The sequence below is a fragment of the Eptatretus burgeri genome, chromosome 8 (genome assembly GCF_056783735.1).
Source record: "Eptatretus burgeri isolate ZD-2024b chromosome 8, Ebu_testis_v1, whole genome shotgun sequence".
NCBI classification, from domain to species: domain Eukaryota; kingdom Metazoa; phylum Chordata; class Myxini; order Myxiniformes; family Myxinidae; genus Eptatretus; species Eptatretus burgeri.
In genome coordinates, this window is record NC_140968.1 from 77,326,759 (window position 1) to 77,344,600 (window position 17,842).

At 44.1% G+C, this 17,842-nt stretch overlaps 1 protein-coding gene across 4 annotated transcripts in view; it reads right to left on the reverse strand.

The window, feature by feature from the left end:
- LOC147022096 (CBY1-interacting BAR domain-containing protein 1-A-like) overlaps positions 1 to 17,842 on the reverse strand; it is an 83,181-nt gene that overhangs the window by 59,283 nt on the left and 6,056 nt on the right. For all 4 annotated transcript variants that reach the window (XM_085892680.1, XM_085892678.1, XM_085892677.1 and 1 more), the window contains exons 2-3: positions 6,229 to 6,463; positions 5,789 to 5,857 (exon numbers count right to left, since the gene is read on the reverse strand). In XM_085892680.1, coding sequence (XP_085748806.1) covers positions 5,789 to 5,857; positions 6,229 to 6,447 — 288 coding nt within the window. In that variant the 5' untranslated portion in view covers positions 6,448 to 6,463. The remainder of the gene's footprint in view (positions 1 to 5,788; positions 5,858 to 6,228; positions 6,464 to 17,842) is intronic.

Below are 17,842 nucleotides of genomic sequence, written 5' to 3' on the forward strand. Positions count from 1 at the left end.
TCACGGGTGGACCTTTCGGTCTCACCGCGATCGAGCCAATCAGCCCCCGCGTGGGATAGGGTTGCTCGCCAAATTCGACCTACCTAAGTACCCACGCGGAGGGTAGACCGGGCGATCGCACCTCGCCGCAGGTCGACTTCGGACACGGGCCACTTAAGCGACCCGTTCCGTACTATCAGAATAACCGAGCGGTGTTATCGTCGACCTCGACGGTTCGATTAATTATCGGGCGTATTCAGCCCACTACCAACCCTTTACGTGAAGCAAGATGAGGATTCAATGGAGGAAAAGACGAAGCGAAGCGGGAGAACAGTTCAACAATAAAGCACATTTATTCGCGGCACACGGGAAGCACACAAATACAATTCCACCAAATGCACACAAAAAAAGAAAACACACTTCCATTTACACAAAAAGCAAATATAAAAGCGAAGACAATGCAGAGCTAATACCGACTACCGAGCACACGGCAACACTTATACAATTCTACCTCACAGACGGCGCCGACAACACATACCCAAAACCAAGGAAAGAATACCCCCAAGAATGAGGCGGGCCTGAGGCCGAGACCGGGTCGCGCCTACCCGTCTGGTGATGAGACGCGGAGCGGCGATGGCGCCTCACTCCGCGGGCCTCGCGGACAGTGTCTGGCAGGGGGTGGGAAAGGGGCCCCCTTGGTCGCACTATCTCAGCGCGGGGGGAAACAGGAGGGGGTTGCTGATGCTCGGGGTATAGAGGATCTTTATTATCCCTGGTGTGCGTCTCCACCTCGGCCAGGTCGCGCTGCCGGCCTTCCTCGGGCGTGCAGCTCCCGGCACCGTCGCGAGCACCCCCTCGTCTGCCTTCGCCGCTGCCGCCTCTCCGCCTCTGGACTCTCCACCCTGGACTCTTCTTTGGGCTCTCCTCGTTCGACTCTCTTCAGCTTCTCCAGCTACTGCAGGCTTCGGGCTCCAGACTTCCACACCGCTCTGACTGACGAACACGGTCCTTTTATCCCCCCGTAGCTTCGCCTTCGACCCCCTCCCTTTGACCTTTCACCTCGCTCCCCATTGGCCCGAGAAAAAGTGGGCGTGAAGGCTTTTTGATCCACAAATTTGCATATATCGATCGTTCTGGAGGCGGGGCCAAATCGCCCCTCGCTCACCGATTGGACGGCAAAAAGTGGGCGTGTGTCGTTTTTGATCCGTTTTTGAAGCACAAAATCCATGATTTTGTACACGCTGTTCGACGCGCGCTCTGCACGAATCCAACACCGGTACCCACAGCGGGGAAAGAACAGTGGCGATGCTACGGTTGCGAGGTGTGACGTGAAGGTCGTGGCGGTTGTGGTGAAGCGGCGTTGTGGTTGGTGGTTGATGTTGTGGTTGTGGTGGTAATCATGGCGGTTGGTCCAAAATAAAGATAGTGAAAGAAAAACGGCTATCCTGAAGAGTCGCAGCTCGCATAAATGACATGTATTCCCACTAGACAACGGGTTTGGGCCTAACTACACATATACTTGCCGAGATACCTCACCTAAGGGACCTGAATGGTGGTTTGCGAATCTGGTAACCACAACAATATATATAAATGCATACATATATATATATATATATATATATATATATATATATATATATATATATATATATATATATATACATATATATATATATATATATATATATATATATATAAATGCATACATATATATAAATGCATACATATATATAGATATATATATATATATATATATACATACATACATACATACATACATACATACATACATATTGTTACGGCTGTGGAAATTCGCAATACACCATAAAGGGTCCTCAGGTGAGATATATCGATAAGTCCATGTGTGGTTAGCCCAAACCCGTTGTATCGAGGGAATATATGTGATGCATTCGGGCTGCGATTCTTCAGTTAGCCGTTTTTCTTTTGCTGTCGTTATTTTGGTGCAAGAACAATAATGAACATCGCCACAACCAACATCTCCACGATCACTCCATTCACACCACGACGTCACCTTCCACAACTACGCTACCACCATCTTCACCACTCGCCATGCAACGAGCACCGTGCGGTCACGATCTCCACGGGACGGATGAAAGGAGCGGAGTGGCAGCAGCAACAAGGGTGTGAAGGGGCATCTCCCACCCAAAACTCCGGCTTAAATATCTCCCGCCATGATCTCCCGCCCAAAACGCCCGCGCAAATATCTCCCGCCCGAATCTTCCTTCCCTCGTCGTACGGCGCGTGGAGAAGAAAACCAACAAGGCCTGTGGGGTTTTCCCGCCATTTTCCCCACGCTTGGTGAGAAAGGAGGAGGGGTGGTGCGTCCTCTCCCGATTGGCGGATGGGCGGTGTGACGCGGCCGGGGGAGAGGAACGCCCCCCCTTCAAGGCATTTTCTGGAAGGGTCTCGAAGGAAGGAGGAGCCAAGAACGGGGCGGGGCGCGGGCGGAGCGAAAGGCGGAGCCCAACCATACAAAAAGCGTGGGCGTAGAGAGTCCCGGTTCCCTTGTCCCTGAATGAGAATTGTCGAGAGTTGTGGAGAGTCCCTGGTCGGTTGTCCCCGCATGAGAATTGTCGAGAGTTGTTGGAGAGTCGCTGTTCCCTTGTCCCTGAATGACAATTGCCGAGTTGTTGGAGAGTCCCTGCTTATGGTTCGTTTGTTCGGAGGAAGAGGTTGAGGTTCTATTCTTTCGTTCGGGTTGGGCGGACGACACATGCAGGCGCGAGGCACGAGCCCAGTGGACCACACCGGAGGGACTCGGAGTTGCGGTCGCCAAGGGCTGGAAGACACGCTCAGGGAAGTCGCGACTTCCTTTTATTTTGGGGTTTTGTGTAAATGTCTGTGGGTGGCGCCAGTCTTGAAAAGTAGAACTGTTTTAAGTGTTGCCGTGTGAATTGCATTATTCGGTTGTAGATCTGCGTGTCTCTTCGCTTGCTTTTATTGTGTTTTCTTGCTTGACTGTAATATATGTGCCTTCCGTGCTTCCGTGAATAAATGTGCTTGTCCAATTGTTCCCTGTTTTGCTTCGTATTTTCCTTTTATTGAATCTCCATCTTGCATCACGTAAGGGATTGGTAGTGGGTTTAAAACGCCCGGTAAATAATCTGAACCGTCAAGGTCGACGATAACTCCGCTCGGTTATTCCTGTAGCATGGAACGAGCTGCTAAAGCGGTTCATGTCCGGAGTCGACCTGTGGCATGGTGCAACTCCTCGGTACGCTATCTGCGCGGGTACTTAGGTAAATCGACCATTCGGCGATCGGACCCTATTTCGCGTGGGTAGAATGCGGACTGAGTTGTGGTGAGGATAAACCCTCACCCGTGACTAGCTCCCGGTGTTGTTCCGAGAGGATCACGACTGAATTGCATGCTCGGTGGGCGAAGCGGCTGCTATTGGTTACACGCGGTCGTTCGCACATCGGCGGGGTGCGAATTCGCAACAATACATACATATATACATATATATATATATATATATATATATATATATATATATATATATATATATATATATATATGTATGTATGTATGTATGTATGTATGTATGTATGTATGTATGTATGTATATATATATCTATACATATATACACACACATATACACACACACATATACACACACATATATGTAGCCTGGTGTTGGCGCAGTGGTTCGGGCAGCGGCTTGGGATCCAAGAGGTCCTGAGTTCAAGCCCCGTTGGGCCACTGAATTAATACACCAGGGGGTTGACTTAGCCTGTCATCCTTCCGAGGTCAGCGAAATGAGTACCAGTATACTGGGCCGGTGTATACCCCGGTTAAAATAAGTGTACCATATCCCTGTGTCGTAAGAGGCGACCAGGGTTGCGTCAGGAAGGGCATCCGGCGTGAAACATGTGCCAAGTCACTATGCGGATCATACGGATGATCCGCTGTGGCGACCCCTAACGGGAGCAGCCGAAAGAAGAAGAAGATATACATATATATATATATATATATATATATATATATATATATATATATATATATATATATATATATATATATATATATATATATATATATTTAAACATGTTCATATATACATCAGAGAACAATCCAAAACCCAGGATATCTTAGAAATAATCAAATCCAGGAAATGGAAATGGGCAAGACACATTAGCAGAAGATCAGGTAATAGGTGAACAAAAATATTAACATGGAGACCTATGAATGGCAACAGGAACAGGGAAAGGTCATGTCGAAGATTGAGAAATGAAATTAACAAATATTTGGGAAGAGTCAATTGGAACAACAAAGCAAGAGACAGAGCAACATGGTGTCAAAATGCTGAGCCTTTTCTCCAGCAGTGGACTGAAAATAGCTGCTGATGATGATGTATATACATACAGTAATACCCCGATTTAGGTCTCCCCTTTTTATGTTGTTGTGCAAATACGTTATCATGTTATTTATACCATGACCCAATTCGTGTCACCTCAACTCGCACTCATGGTACTTTAACAGTCATACCTTTTATTCTCGAGCATTTTCAGAACTCACAAGACTAATAAAGTTGCCAGAATACATCACTAAAGTACCAAATCGGGAGATACCAAGATAAATGTACTGTAGAGTGGTTAAGAGGTATTGTAAAAGTGTTACCTTAAAAGTGAAATTTGAAGTTATTTGTTGAATGGATGCTGGTAAACATGTCATTAATTTTGCCGGATTATTAAGTTTGCCTCTGACTATGGTGCGTACCATCTATAAAAATGAGTTCATAGAAGGAGCAAGAAGAAAAGGTAACACCAAGTTCGACCACTTCCAGAAGAGGTATATTTTTTCACTTATCTGGAATTGGAATTCCAGATAAGATATTGACATCGTGTACCCACCGTCCATCCGTCCGTCTGTCCATTCGTCGTCTCGTATTTCGACTTCTCCAGCCAAACCGCTGGGCCGATCCAACTGAAATTTGGCAGAAACATTCCGCTCCTGACTCGTAACAAGGATTGCAAAGCTCGTCGCAAGAGCTCACGTGGTTACCTGACCCACCAGTTGTCTACATGCAATGCAATGCCACCTCTTTGCAATGGCAGTCTTAGTAAATTTCTTCAAAAAAAATTCTCCAGACCCACCAGTAAGAATGCTACCAAATTAGGGTTACAACATTCGGCCAGGGTAGGAATGTTAAATTGCAGATGTCATGCCAATCACTTGACCAGAAGTGTGTCAAAATGGCCAACTGATTCAATTTTTGGGAAAATCACGTAAATTCCTTCAAAAATCGAATTCTCCAGACCCACCAGACACAATGCTACCAAATTTGGTTGACATTAGGCCAGGGCCCAGATAAGCTACAGGTCCAGTGGTCCTATTATATTTAAATGTCTGCTAAAAAAAAATTTATTTATGTACACGTATGTGCATTTGAATATACTGAAACTGTCATTTACCAAAAAAGTGTAATGTCATCGGTAAAAAAGCGAAATAAAACATACATGAAGTTGTGATGTTAGGAACCACTTATTCCATTAATTATTTTTAGAAAAAAATGCTGTCACTTACATCGTTGTTTCGATACTTGTCACACTTTTTAGGAATGCAACCCCGACATAAACCTGGGTATGACAGTGTGTGTGTGTGTGTGTGTGTGTGTGTGTGTGTGTGTGTGTGTGTGTGTGTGTGTGTGTGTGTGTGTGTGTGTGTGTGTGTGTGTACATATATATGTATATAAAATTATATATATCTTGTATTGCTGTAACATGCACAAAGCTCCACAATCAAGGTACATTGTCACCACCATTATCATCCTTAAGAAAAACTCACCCGTTTTAGTTTAATTGTTTCTCCATATGATTTCAAAGGCTCCAGTACCTTTGCCTCAAGTCGTTGAACCTGGAATTTTCCCATACAAGCAATCACAAGACATAGATAAGGATATTGGAGGACATCATGCTTGTGTCACAAAGTATCCTGTGGTGGTGCACAACCACTGAAACCTTGTATTTTTAAATAGAGATCCCTGATTGCAGCCAAAGCCTCAATACAAATTACAGAGAGTACTCACTTCTTCCTCTACAAACCGAAAAGTATATATAGTGCAGAAGTTGACATGTATGTGTAGGTATTATACTGCCAAAAAAAAGTTACAAAACAATCTCTGGGTTTAAGTTTTGATCCTCACAAATCAAAATCTAGTGTGCTTTAAAATATTGATCGAGGTATGTTTCTCTTGAATTACATTGAGTACAACAGATGTGAGAGACCTGCGCTTGTCGGTAATCCTGGATCTTGCTTAACTCCTCTGCAAACCCGTGTAGGCCATCACGCATGTCCGGCATCTCCTTGTCAGCCATGTCGTGCAGTTGTTGTGAAAGCCCATCTGCCTTGTCTAGAAGACGTGCTGTTTTGCGCGTGTAGCCAGCCATAAGTTGGCAGACCTCCCCGAGGTGGTGTTCAGCATTTGTCATTGTGGTTTCGATCATCTTTGCCTGATTCTCCCTGTTGGGAAAATAATGCCTATTATAAACTTGCAGGGGATTACCGGCGCTGCCCAGCTGGGTGAACTTTTCCCGGCGGTGGTTTTGGGATGTGTTGGACATTTAAAAGCTATGGAGTCATTGTCCTCATGAAGGTTACCTTTTGTGTGTGGGCTGGCGGCAGTACTGCCTGACCCCACATCCCAATATATACTTTACAGCGGCCTTTGGTGGCTTCAAAATGGACATCAACATGTGGTAGCTTAAAACCTTGCCCAGATTCTGAAGCACTGTACCTACCCCCAAAATTTGGGACCTTTACGTGCTTCAATTTGACCATGAAAGAATAACACACAAACGCACAAACAAATACACAAATACTTGAAAATATTGAAATACATAATAATACCGCTGGATCCATAGCACCTCAGCTTTTATCAGTGAGATTAACAGATAATTTTGGGTTAATCTTCTATTTGCCAGAAATGTTTGTTTTAAATATACAGGGTGTCCAGAAATTACAGTTCCAAATTAAACCATAACAAAAAATAATGAGATGGGATACAAAGATGCTGGTTGCTGCATGTTAGAGTACATTTATCAAAGTTTTATTGACTTTTTCGGTTTCCGGTTGTCTCCTGTGACACATGATGTCACATTTACTGCAAATGGCATCCCCACATGAAAGAACGCAGTGTGTTTTCTGGATTATAGAGACCAAATCAACTACACAGATTCAACGAAGCTTCAGGAGAAACTATGGAAGGCAGCCACCATTGGAAAAACAATTCGTGAGTCACACAAATAGTTTATGGAGATCTTGCGTAGGAGGGGGCAGGCTGGCCAAACCCAAGTGTTGAGGATATTGAACACGTTTGTGAGTCATTTGAGCACAGTCCCTATAAACTGTCCTTTCAGACTGCTATCAGGAAGCTGCAGCTACTCTGCTCAATGGTACATGAAATGCTGCACATGCAACTGTGGCTGGACACATACAAGATTCAGCTGATGCAAGCATTCAATCCAGAAGACAACAAATAATGTAATTCATTGATCTGGAAAATGTTAAATAATTGTTCAACTTATGTCTGCTTTTGTGCATTTGAACACGATAAGCCACCAAACCATTTTAAATTTGTACGAGTTAAATGGTTGTGTTATTGGAAACATAACCTGGTGTTGGCTTCGTGGCTATGGTGGCTTGCTTAGGATCAGCCATGTTGTGCAGTTGTTGTGAAAACCCATCTGCCTTGTCTAGAAGACGTGCTGTTTTGCGCGTGTAGCCAGCCATAAGTTGGCAGACCTCCCAGAGGTGGTGTTCAGCATTTGTCATTGTGGTTACGATCATCTTTGCCCGATTCTCCCTGTTGTGTTAGGGTCCTGAGTTTGAGCCCCGTTGACTGCTGAATTAACACCAGGTGGAGTTGACTCAGCCTGTCATCCTTCTGAGGTCGGCAAAATGAGTAACAGTGTGCTGGTAGAGGGGCAAGGCATCAGCAGCACAGCCACACTTCCAAGAGATGATAGCTATCTGGAAGCCAAGCTGCCATACACAAGAACAGAACAGATTGGCAATATAAGAGTTGTTTCTGAAAGGTAGGGCAAGCTGAGAAGGTGAGAAATGTCCATTCAATCTCACATGATAGGCATTTGGAGGTGTGATTTAATGTTCTTCCACCCCCCCCACCCCCACCCATTCTCCCCCAACCCTCCCCATGTACATTTGATCTTGTTCCTCCCCACCATATTCCCCTCTAGAACCCTTAAGAAGCCTCTATAATGCTCGATAACTCTCAAGAATCTTCTCAGTGTGGGACCTTGCAGCCTTGGAGCCATCCTAATAGTACAGTGATGGGTCGTCATTGGATGACCTGAGTGAGATGCCGCCACAGGTTTCATAACATCCAATAAGAGAGGTGGTGGGGTTGTGTTTGGTGAGGGAGTCGTTGTCGTCGGAGTAGTTGAGGTCATTGTCAATGTCGTTAAGTGTGTTGCTGTTGATGGACATCACTTTGTCAATGTCCAAGAGGGAGTTGAGTCAGAGTCGAATTGAAGCTGCTACTGGAGGAGCATTGTGACTGCTGTTGGGGTCTGGAGGTCCATGCCTTGAGTTGTGTGTTGGCTGTAATTGCCCTACTGAGACTAGTGTGAAAGAAAAATAATTATATTCATGCAGTTCTCAATTATAATTGTTGCTGGTACTTCATAAATTTAATTTTTGTACTGGAGTCGAATCGTCCCCTTTCCCTTTCCCAAGAGTCTTTTGAGCTGCATATTGATAAAAGGAATATCTTACTATGAAGAAATGTCTTGCTCGCTGCATAGAAAAAGGATGACCTGGTTGATAACACTGCAACTTTTGCTATGATTGTGTCATTCTCTCCCTCCCACCCAAAGTGGACATGCATTGCAGTTTTGAGTTCTTCTGCCAAATGCTTATCAGCTAATCCTGTAGTTGAGTTGTCAAATGTCCCACCCTCCCATACTTTGGAATGTCAAATTGTATCTATATATTAATACTGAAGGACCAATTTTGTGCTCCTCCTAGCGGTCGCATCATGTTTTTCTCGGTACTGTGACCTGGACTGAAAGAAACTTCGTACCTGTGAGAGTGCATCGCATATAGTGGCAATAGTCAACTTTCAACTCTGAAGCAGAATAAACAGTTTTCGTTTTACATTCGTTTACATGGCGACGTGTGACGTCACCGCTGAGAGGCGTCAGGACGTCATGACATCATCGGTCATTTGCTGACGTCATTACGTCTGTCGACGACAGACCGTCACCGCTGAGCGGTGTAATTCCACTCCTCGAAAATAGCGTCTGCAATGTAAAACCCTCTTCTGCACATGCTGACTACCTCAGAATGTGAATTTGACACAAAAATATGTAACAATAAACATTGTATCTTCTATATATTAATACTGAAGGACCAATTTTGTGCTCCTAGCGGTCGCGTCACGTTTTTCTCGGTCCTGTGACCTGGACTGAAAGACACTTCCTACCTGTAAGAGTGCATCGCACATAGTGGCATTAGTCAACCTTCAACTCTGAAGCAGAATAAACACTTTTCGTTGAGACGGGGGGCAGGGAGTGAAGAGGCGGGGCGGGAGATGAAGAGGCGGGGGGCAAGGTAAGCAAATTTTTGGGCAGGGGTAAGCAAAATGAAAGTGGGAGATGGGGGGAATGGGGCGGGGGTGGGGTGAATTAGGCGGGGTTGAGTGTCAGGGGGTGGACAGGGGGGCGGGAATGAAGAGGCGGGGCCAGGGTAATTACATTATTGGGCGGGGTTAAGCAAGTTGAAGGCGGGGGGGAATGGTGCAGGGGCAGGGGATGAGTAGGTGGGGGCAAGCACGCCCTGTCCAGTCCATGTCCCTCGAGTGTGGGTGAGCTGGTGAGGGCGGTTGAATGAACGGAATACGTCTGTGACGGGGTTTCGGCTAGTACAAGAAGAATTGCTTCGGGCTTCTGTTTCAGTGAAGTCCATTTGAATGTTTCAGTGAATCTTTCAATGTTCTTCCTCCGTATATACAAAATTAAAGATTCTCCGTTTGTATGCTGATCCAACTTGTGGAAATTGAGTTCTTTTCCACCACACTAGACAGACTTGCTGTTGCTGCAGGGGAGACATAAACTCCTGGGTGTATGCATCGCTTCTGCCACAGTGTGGTGCAGGTTTCTCCAAGCACGATGGGGTTTCACTCACCCAAGTTAATTCAGACTCATTTTCCAATGACATCTTTCATTCCTTTCCCTTTCCGTTTTGTTTATGTTCGTGCTTGTCAAAGAACCTTACCACTCTCGCCCAAAGGTTCCTTCGTAGGTAAATAAGGATAGGTAATTTTGTTTGGCCATTCCTTTTGGAGTTTTGTGGCCTTGGATTTAATATGGGGTTCTTTAGTCTTTATCGTTTTCTTTGTCCTGAACTTATCTGTACATCATATTTTGTGTCATTCCTTGTTCATGAACTAATTTATTTTGTGTTGGATAAACTTGGGTGCAACTTTCTGACTGATCATGTGCAGAGGTTCATAAAATAAATTATTCGGCTGTCCGAGTTATCCCGCCAGCTCCCATGTCTGCCGATCTCTGCTCTGTTTGTGGATGCGTAGCAACATTACCCAACGATTTTCTCTGTTTTTTACCGCCTCTCCTCTGGTTTAGCTCGCTCTGCTTCCTCATCCCTCAAACCCTCTCAAGCACCTTCAGGGTGCATATATTCTCACAGTAATCTCCTCCAGGTTAAAGTTCCAAAATCTGGGCTTTCCATCCACCTCCACTTCTTTTGTTCATATTTTCTCACCTTTGTGGAACTGCCTTCCCAGAGGTGGTTCAAGCGCTTTTCCATGCAGAGCTTCCAATTTTTTTTTGTCCAATATCTGTATGTTGTGGAACATCAGAGCTCTACTAACCCACACATACATGCATCTAGAATTGTTGACGAACTCGAACAATTCTAGTGGTCTGGAATCATTGACGATCCTAAATTATCGAGCAAGTAGCTAGTATCTCAAGTGAGGATCGTGGTCATGACTATCTTAAATTAAGACAAGTCTGGAGACGGCAATGGTTCACGAGCAGTATTTGACGATGTAGATTGTTTCAGAAGTCAAGGATGAGACAATGTGATAATTTTTGACCAAGTTATAAAAATGATCAACATGATGTGGTACCGAGTGACAGGTTATTAGCTGCAAAATGTCGAAAACCCGGTTTCGTTCAACAACTTTCAAAATTTGACCTTTTGCATAACCTTTAAAGGTCACAAAACAATGTTGTGGACATTAAAATACGGAAACAGGATACGTGCTATCGCTTATTGGAGTTAATTCGTCGAAGAAGGTCGAAAACCCGGTTCGATTCCCATAACTTTGAAAATTTGACCTTTCTGAACTTTAAAGGTCAAAGGTCAAGGATTATGACCTTTGGTGCAAAACTTCCTCTGGGACATTCCAGGAACAATATAATATAACGTCCCATCTGGAACATTCCAGGAACAATATAACGTCATATACGCTATATGGCATTTCGCACTCCTCGGATTATCCATACTTTGATGAAATCAGAGTAAAAACAAACTTGAAGGGGTGCCACGGGCAAGGTGTTCGAGATAGAGCAAAATGGTTTCAAGACTTTAGGTGGGGAATGACCTCAAGATTATGCATAAAAAATATTGTCATCCTAGCTCTCAAAGTTTGGGCGGTCGTATGATTTTTATGTCAAAATTCGAAATTTTCTAAGTTCGTGACCTTGTGACGAAAATGAAAAAAAAAAAAAAAAATAATCGAGCTCCATGAGGCTATGCAGGTGCCATTGGGCTAACCAAATACCGAAACCCCTGCCAGATTCGACAAACCCCCTCGGAGAGGATGTAAATTGAAATTGGCTACCCCCTAAAAACGTTTTTTGGGCGTGGCTCTGCCCATAATGGGAGCACCATGCCCATTCTCAGAAAAACACAAGATCATGATATAAACCTCCCACCAAAATTTTATCAGGATCGGATCAAAACCCACGGAGCTATGCTTGGGACAGACAGACAGACAGACAGACAGACAGACAGACAGACACACAGACAGACACACACACAGACAGACACACACACACACACACACACACACACACCAATAACGAATATAGTGGTCACTTACTGACTCGTGAACCAATACTTGGTTGATATCTAAATATACTTTGAGTTACATATCATTGCATCCTAATAAGATCAAGTAACACGTATAAAATACTTTCCTTAGAGTGAGCAAAATAATGGTGGTCATCTAATTAGCTTCATTAACCAAGTACTTGTCCATATTTCACAATTCCAATTTGTTTGCTTATCTTTGTCTTTTTTCTTCCTCTCTTCAATTCGTAAAATCGCCTTCCTAAATCCACTGAATGCTATCCCCCCAGTCCTTTTGAGGTGGTAGTTCATCACTGTCTCGTATCGACCCCCATACTATTTAACACTGATCTGTATTCACTCTAAGTTGATGTCAATCCATTCATTGTTCATCAATTTTTCAATTCCCAATTTTCATAATGCGATTTTACTACATCAAAGCAGGTACCTAACTGTCCTATAAATTTCATGATTCGTCCAGAAAGAAAATACACATGATTTAATTATCCACTGGTATCAGTCCTTATTGGCAAAAATAATTTAATATCAATTCTGAGCTTATATCGGGAGCAATAGGTTCTACTGATTGGTTGACTTGTTACAAGTACGATTGCTTGGAAAGAGTATGGTGGCTGAGACCATGGTCAAGAACATGATAACGACCAAGACCATGGTGGTCGAGAGGACCATGGCTTGGTGGTTGAGATGACGGCGGTCAAGCTAATGCAATAATGCATAATCTTTACGGGAATACTAAAAGCAAAATGGGGTCATTGGAAAAGGAATGTCGTACCTCCCTTTGGGAAACGACACCAACTCTTGCTCCCGGAAGGAGCGGGTATTAATAATAAACACAAATGTCATAAACAGAGCAAAGCCCTTCAATAATAAAGTAAGAAACTCAAGATATCAGTTTATCTGAGAACCATGAATGAAACTCATCTCAAAAAAAAATTGCACACATTTAATTATCCATTGGTGTCAACACTTATTAGCAACAAGGACAAATGTGTCCAAGAGCCGCGTCATAAAGGTTTCGTCTTCACCAGAAGAAGAACAACAACAACAATGCAGAGCTCTCTTAGAGCCAGTGGTTGCAACGCGACGCGGCTAATAGAAATAAATTTAAAAAAAGATAAATATATAAATAACAACAACTTCCGATATTTCGTCACGTGCCTTGATGGAGCCAATAGCGAGACCTGTCATGGAGGCTCCTCGTTCATTACGAGAAAATAGTGTATTTACGAAATTACAACACATTAAATGGAAAAATCTTTAAATAGTAACATGAACTTTTCGAAACTTTAAAGCAAATGTCCGAATATATTTAAAAGTTCATGATAGACGCTCTCAAAAGGAACCCTCAATGCAAGGATGTGTACAGGTGTTTAGTATTTAAGGAGATCCGGATCCTGTATATAAAAGAGCCGAGTCATAAAGGTTTTGTCTTCACCAGAACAAGAAGAAGAACAATGCGGAGCTCTCTTAGAGCCAGCGTTCGCTATGCGAGACGCGGCTAAAAACAAGGACAAATGTGTCCAAGAGCCGCGTCATAAGGTTTTGTCTTCACAAGAAGAAGAAGAAGAAGAAGCACGAGAGGAACAACGCGGAGCTCTCTTCGAGCCAGCGTTCGCAACGCGACACGGCTAAAAATAAATAAAGGTTTTGTCTTCACCAGAAGAAGAACAACAACAACAACAACACGGAGCTCTCTTCGAGCCAGCGTTCGCAACACGACGCGGCTAATAAAAAACAAGGACAAATGTGTCCAAGAGCCGCGTCATAATAGTCCAGCAGCGTAGTCTGATATTTCAGATCAATTGTTCAAATTTGCATAAAAGCACCAAAATTGGTACACATGTAGAATAATGTATTCCGAACAATTCTAGATCCTGTATATAAATTGGTTGACTTGTTGTTATTGTTATTAACCCGAGATTGTGCCTTGGTCAGCTTCGGCGACCATTTTCCAAAATGGCCACCATTCTACTTTAGTGAAATTGGCTATATGCTCTCATTTTATTATTGTATTGGTGGTAGATATAAGGAAAGTGTAAAATTCAGTAAATTGACCATGAAAAGGCATATTCAAATATTATGAGCCAGTATTTTTGGAAAAAAGCCATTATTTGGTTTGTAAATTGCTGCTCTCCTGAAACTTTTCGCTGAAAAGTACCCATTATTGCCTGGAGAACAAGAGTCAAATGATATTGATCACATTCAATGATTTTAGCCTGGTGTTGGCTTTGTGGTTAGGGTGGCGGCTTGGGATCCAAGGGTCCTGAGTTCAAGCCCCGTTGGCTGCTGAATTAACATCAGGGGGTTGACTCAGCCTGTCATCCTTCCGAGGTCGGTGAAATGAGTGCCAGTGTACTGGTCCCGGTGTATGCCCCGGTTAGAATAGGTGTACCATATCCCTGTGTGTCGTAAGAGGTGACCAGGGTTGGCGTCAGGAAGGGCATCCGGCCATAAAACATTGCCTCAAGAAAAAACCAAACCCCTGCACAGCAGGGAAAATTGGCTGTAAAAACGGTAATTTTTTTTTTTACATTCAATGGGTTTGGAATCAACAAAAATTGCATTATAGATTACATACTTTACTCTATTTTGAAAAGGGAACTGATAATCGTGATAATGACAAACTCAGAAAATGTAGTCAAATTATTGCACACTTCACTTTGAAGTGGCTACGGTTTACTGTCTACTACCATTCTACCATGACACATGGTATACGCATACATCAGTCTAGTACAATACGAGTTTCTGAGCTCAAGTGTACTGGCTCTGAATCAAGAAGTCAACACTTTTACAAGCAATGCGACTTTGCATTTGCACATTCTAAGCTAGGCCGATATTTCAGTCTGTGTCGACTGCGTCTGTCTACTGGCATTCTCCTTCACAAGCACACAGTCCAGTGCATTGCAGCTAGCCTTCTTGCATTTGCAGCGATTTCTACAGCCTTTTTTGCAGCCGCACGACACCAGCTCGAAGCAGCTTTTTGAAGCCTCAGGGAGTGTGGTCCAGAGCGGTTCGTAGGACCCATCCTCTGTTTGCCGCCAGCTCCAGCTTGTTGGTGATGGAAGCACGGGTTGAGGGACCAAGACCTGCTCCCAGACAGCCACCCTGGAAGACTGATCTCTTCACATGCTGTTCCAAAGCATCGTAGATAGGTGGGATGTGCTGGACGGAGTTCCTCTTGGTGAAGAGTTTCTTTCTGACCTCGTTGACGTCCGTATATGGATTGATGCAGTCATAGAGGAGCACCACAAACCTTTCAATGCAGTGCATTGTGTCATCCTGGATGTTGACTGGTGTGGTGGTCAGGGTCACAAGAGAATCTGTCAGTTCTGGAAACGAGTTCCATGTGGCCCAGGTAGATTTCTTCCCATGCCCCACGAATGCTGATACCGTGTCACATCCGGTCATGGCGTGGAAGACAGGGAGGGCACGTGCCTTCTGTGTACCGAGGGAGGCAGCTATTTCATGGGCAGGGATGTAGCGGTCGTTCTTGCCCGTCCCAAAGGCAATCCAGAGTTCATCCACGCATGGTAGTGCCTGGGCTACCATCACCGCCAAGACAACTACGTCGGTGTCTACGGTTCGAACTTGAATCTGACGGTGGTCATGTTCTGCAGCATGGGCCACATGTAGCATGATGCAAGTGTCTGCCTCTTCTTGACCGCATGGAGCCAGAGAGCTTTCATCTTCCTGCCTTGGAAGGCAGATGACTGCTTCGCCATCAGTGACTACCAGCTCCTTTGCCTCGTCATGGAAGGACTGCACCAGCACATCGGACAGGAAGGTGAAGAGCTCCACCTTGTTTGCGTCGACACGTAGGAAACTCTGCCCGTTTCCTGGTATGGCTGCGGTGCTCACCACGCGCCGTCACACCCCTTTTCCTCATTTCTCCCTTGTCGCCGTCTTCAAGGAGTCATCTTTGTAGCTATCCCAAACGAGGTCGAGACGCAAAGCATGACGCAGCTGCCCCTCGACGTATGGGATGAAGACTTGGTGGGCATATTCTTCAAATGTCTTGGCAGTGCCAAGCTTCAACATCTGCACCATGACGGCGCCGTCAAGGACAACAGAAGTGACAGCAGGTGCATCAGACTGAGCTTCAGCAACGCCTTCAAGGCACACCAGCAAGTCGCTTTTGCTACCCAGGTGTAGCTTACCTGCATCAGATAATGCGGGAGGGCATGCTTGATTTTCATGACGGAAGAACTCGTCCAGGTTCCCATCGCGGTCCTGGCAGCCTATGTAGAGCCTTGCAAATAAGGCCATATCATTCTTCACAGATGCTTCCTTTCCTTTGGGTGCTTTTGGTCTTCTGTCTGTTCCGAAGAGGGGTAGTTTGTTCCTCTTTATAGGTTCGTCAATAGTCTTGGTTCTGTCAATGAGGCAATCCTTTGAGTATGCCTGAAACTGTTCTTGTCCAATCTGCTTGGCAGTGCAAACTGTTTAAATCACTGCAGGATCGTCAATCTCCTTGGTGTCTAGTACCAGCAAATCTGGACTATCCTCCTCGAAGGGATTCCCCAGCTCTTCAATGACAGCCACAAGTGATTGTACATCTTTGGCAAATGCTTCTTGTGCACGCCGTGTTTCTTCATGGTGAAGTGTCTCCTCATTGGCATTTGGATTGGCACCACCACAACAAAATACTTCTGAACCTGTCACTGATGCTGTGTGCGAAAATGGATTTTCCCATAAAAATGACCATTTTTCCCCGATACAATGGTTGGAAATATAATAAATCAACACAAATGACATTTGTATTGTTTTCCTTTGTAAATGCACACCACATGGAGTATTTATCACCTCTGAGAAACCTACAAAGAGAATAACAATGACAGATATCCCATGTTATTAAAGTAGAATGGTGTCCATTTTGGAAAATGGCCACCAAAGCTGACCAAGGCAAAATCTCGAGTGGCTCCATATCCAGAATTGTTCAGAATACATTACTCAACATATGTACCAATTTTGGTGCTTTGATGAAAAGTCGAACAATTGGTTTGCTATGTTGCAGTACTATAAAGGTTTTGTCTTCACCAGAAGAAGAAGAAGCAGAAGCAGAAGAACAACAACGCAAAGCTCTCTTAGAGCCAGCGTTCGCTACCCGAGACGTGGCTAAAAATAGAAAAATATATAAATAAAGGTTTTGTCTTCACCAGAACAAGAATAAGAAGAACAACGCGGAACTCTCTTAGAGCCAGCGTTCGCAACGCGACGCGGCTAAAAATTAATTACAGAAAGTCAAAACATCAGCATTTTGATCACAATAACAACAACTTCCGATATTTCATCACGTGCCTTGATGGAGCCAATAGCGAGACCCGTCATGGAGGCTCCTCGTTCATGACGAGAAAATAGTGTATTTACGAAATTACAACACATTAAATGGAATAATCTTAAAATAGCAACGTAAACTTTTCGAAACTTTAAAGCAAATGTCCGAATATATTTAAAAGTTCATGATAGACGCTCTCAAAAGGAACCCTCAATGCGAGGATGTGTACAGGTGTTTAGTATTTAAGGAGATCCGGATCCTGTATATAAAAGAGCTGAGTCCTAAAGGTTTTGGCTTCACAAGAAGAAGAAGAACAACAACAACAACAACGACAACGACAACGTGGAGCTCTCTGAGCCAGCGTTCGCTTTGCGAGACGCGGCTAATTATATCAATTAGGAAATGTGGACAAATACACTCATGATATAGTCCAAACATTGTGCATATGGCATTGTGTACCAACTGCACAATCTATCGACTCTTAC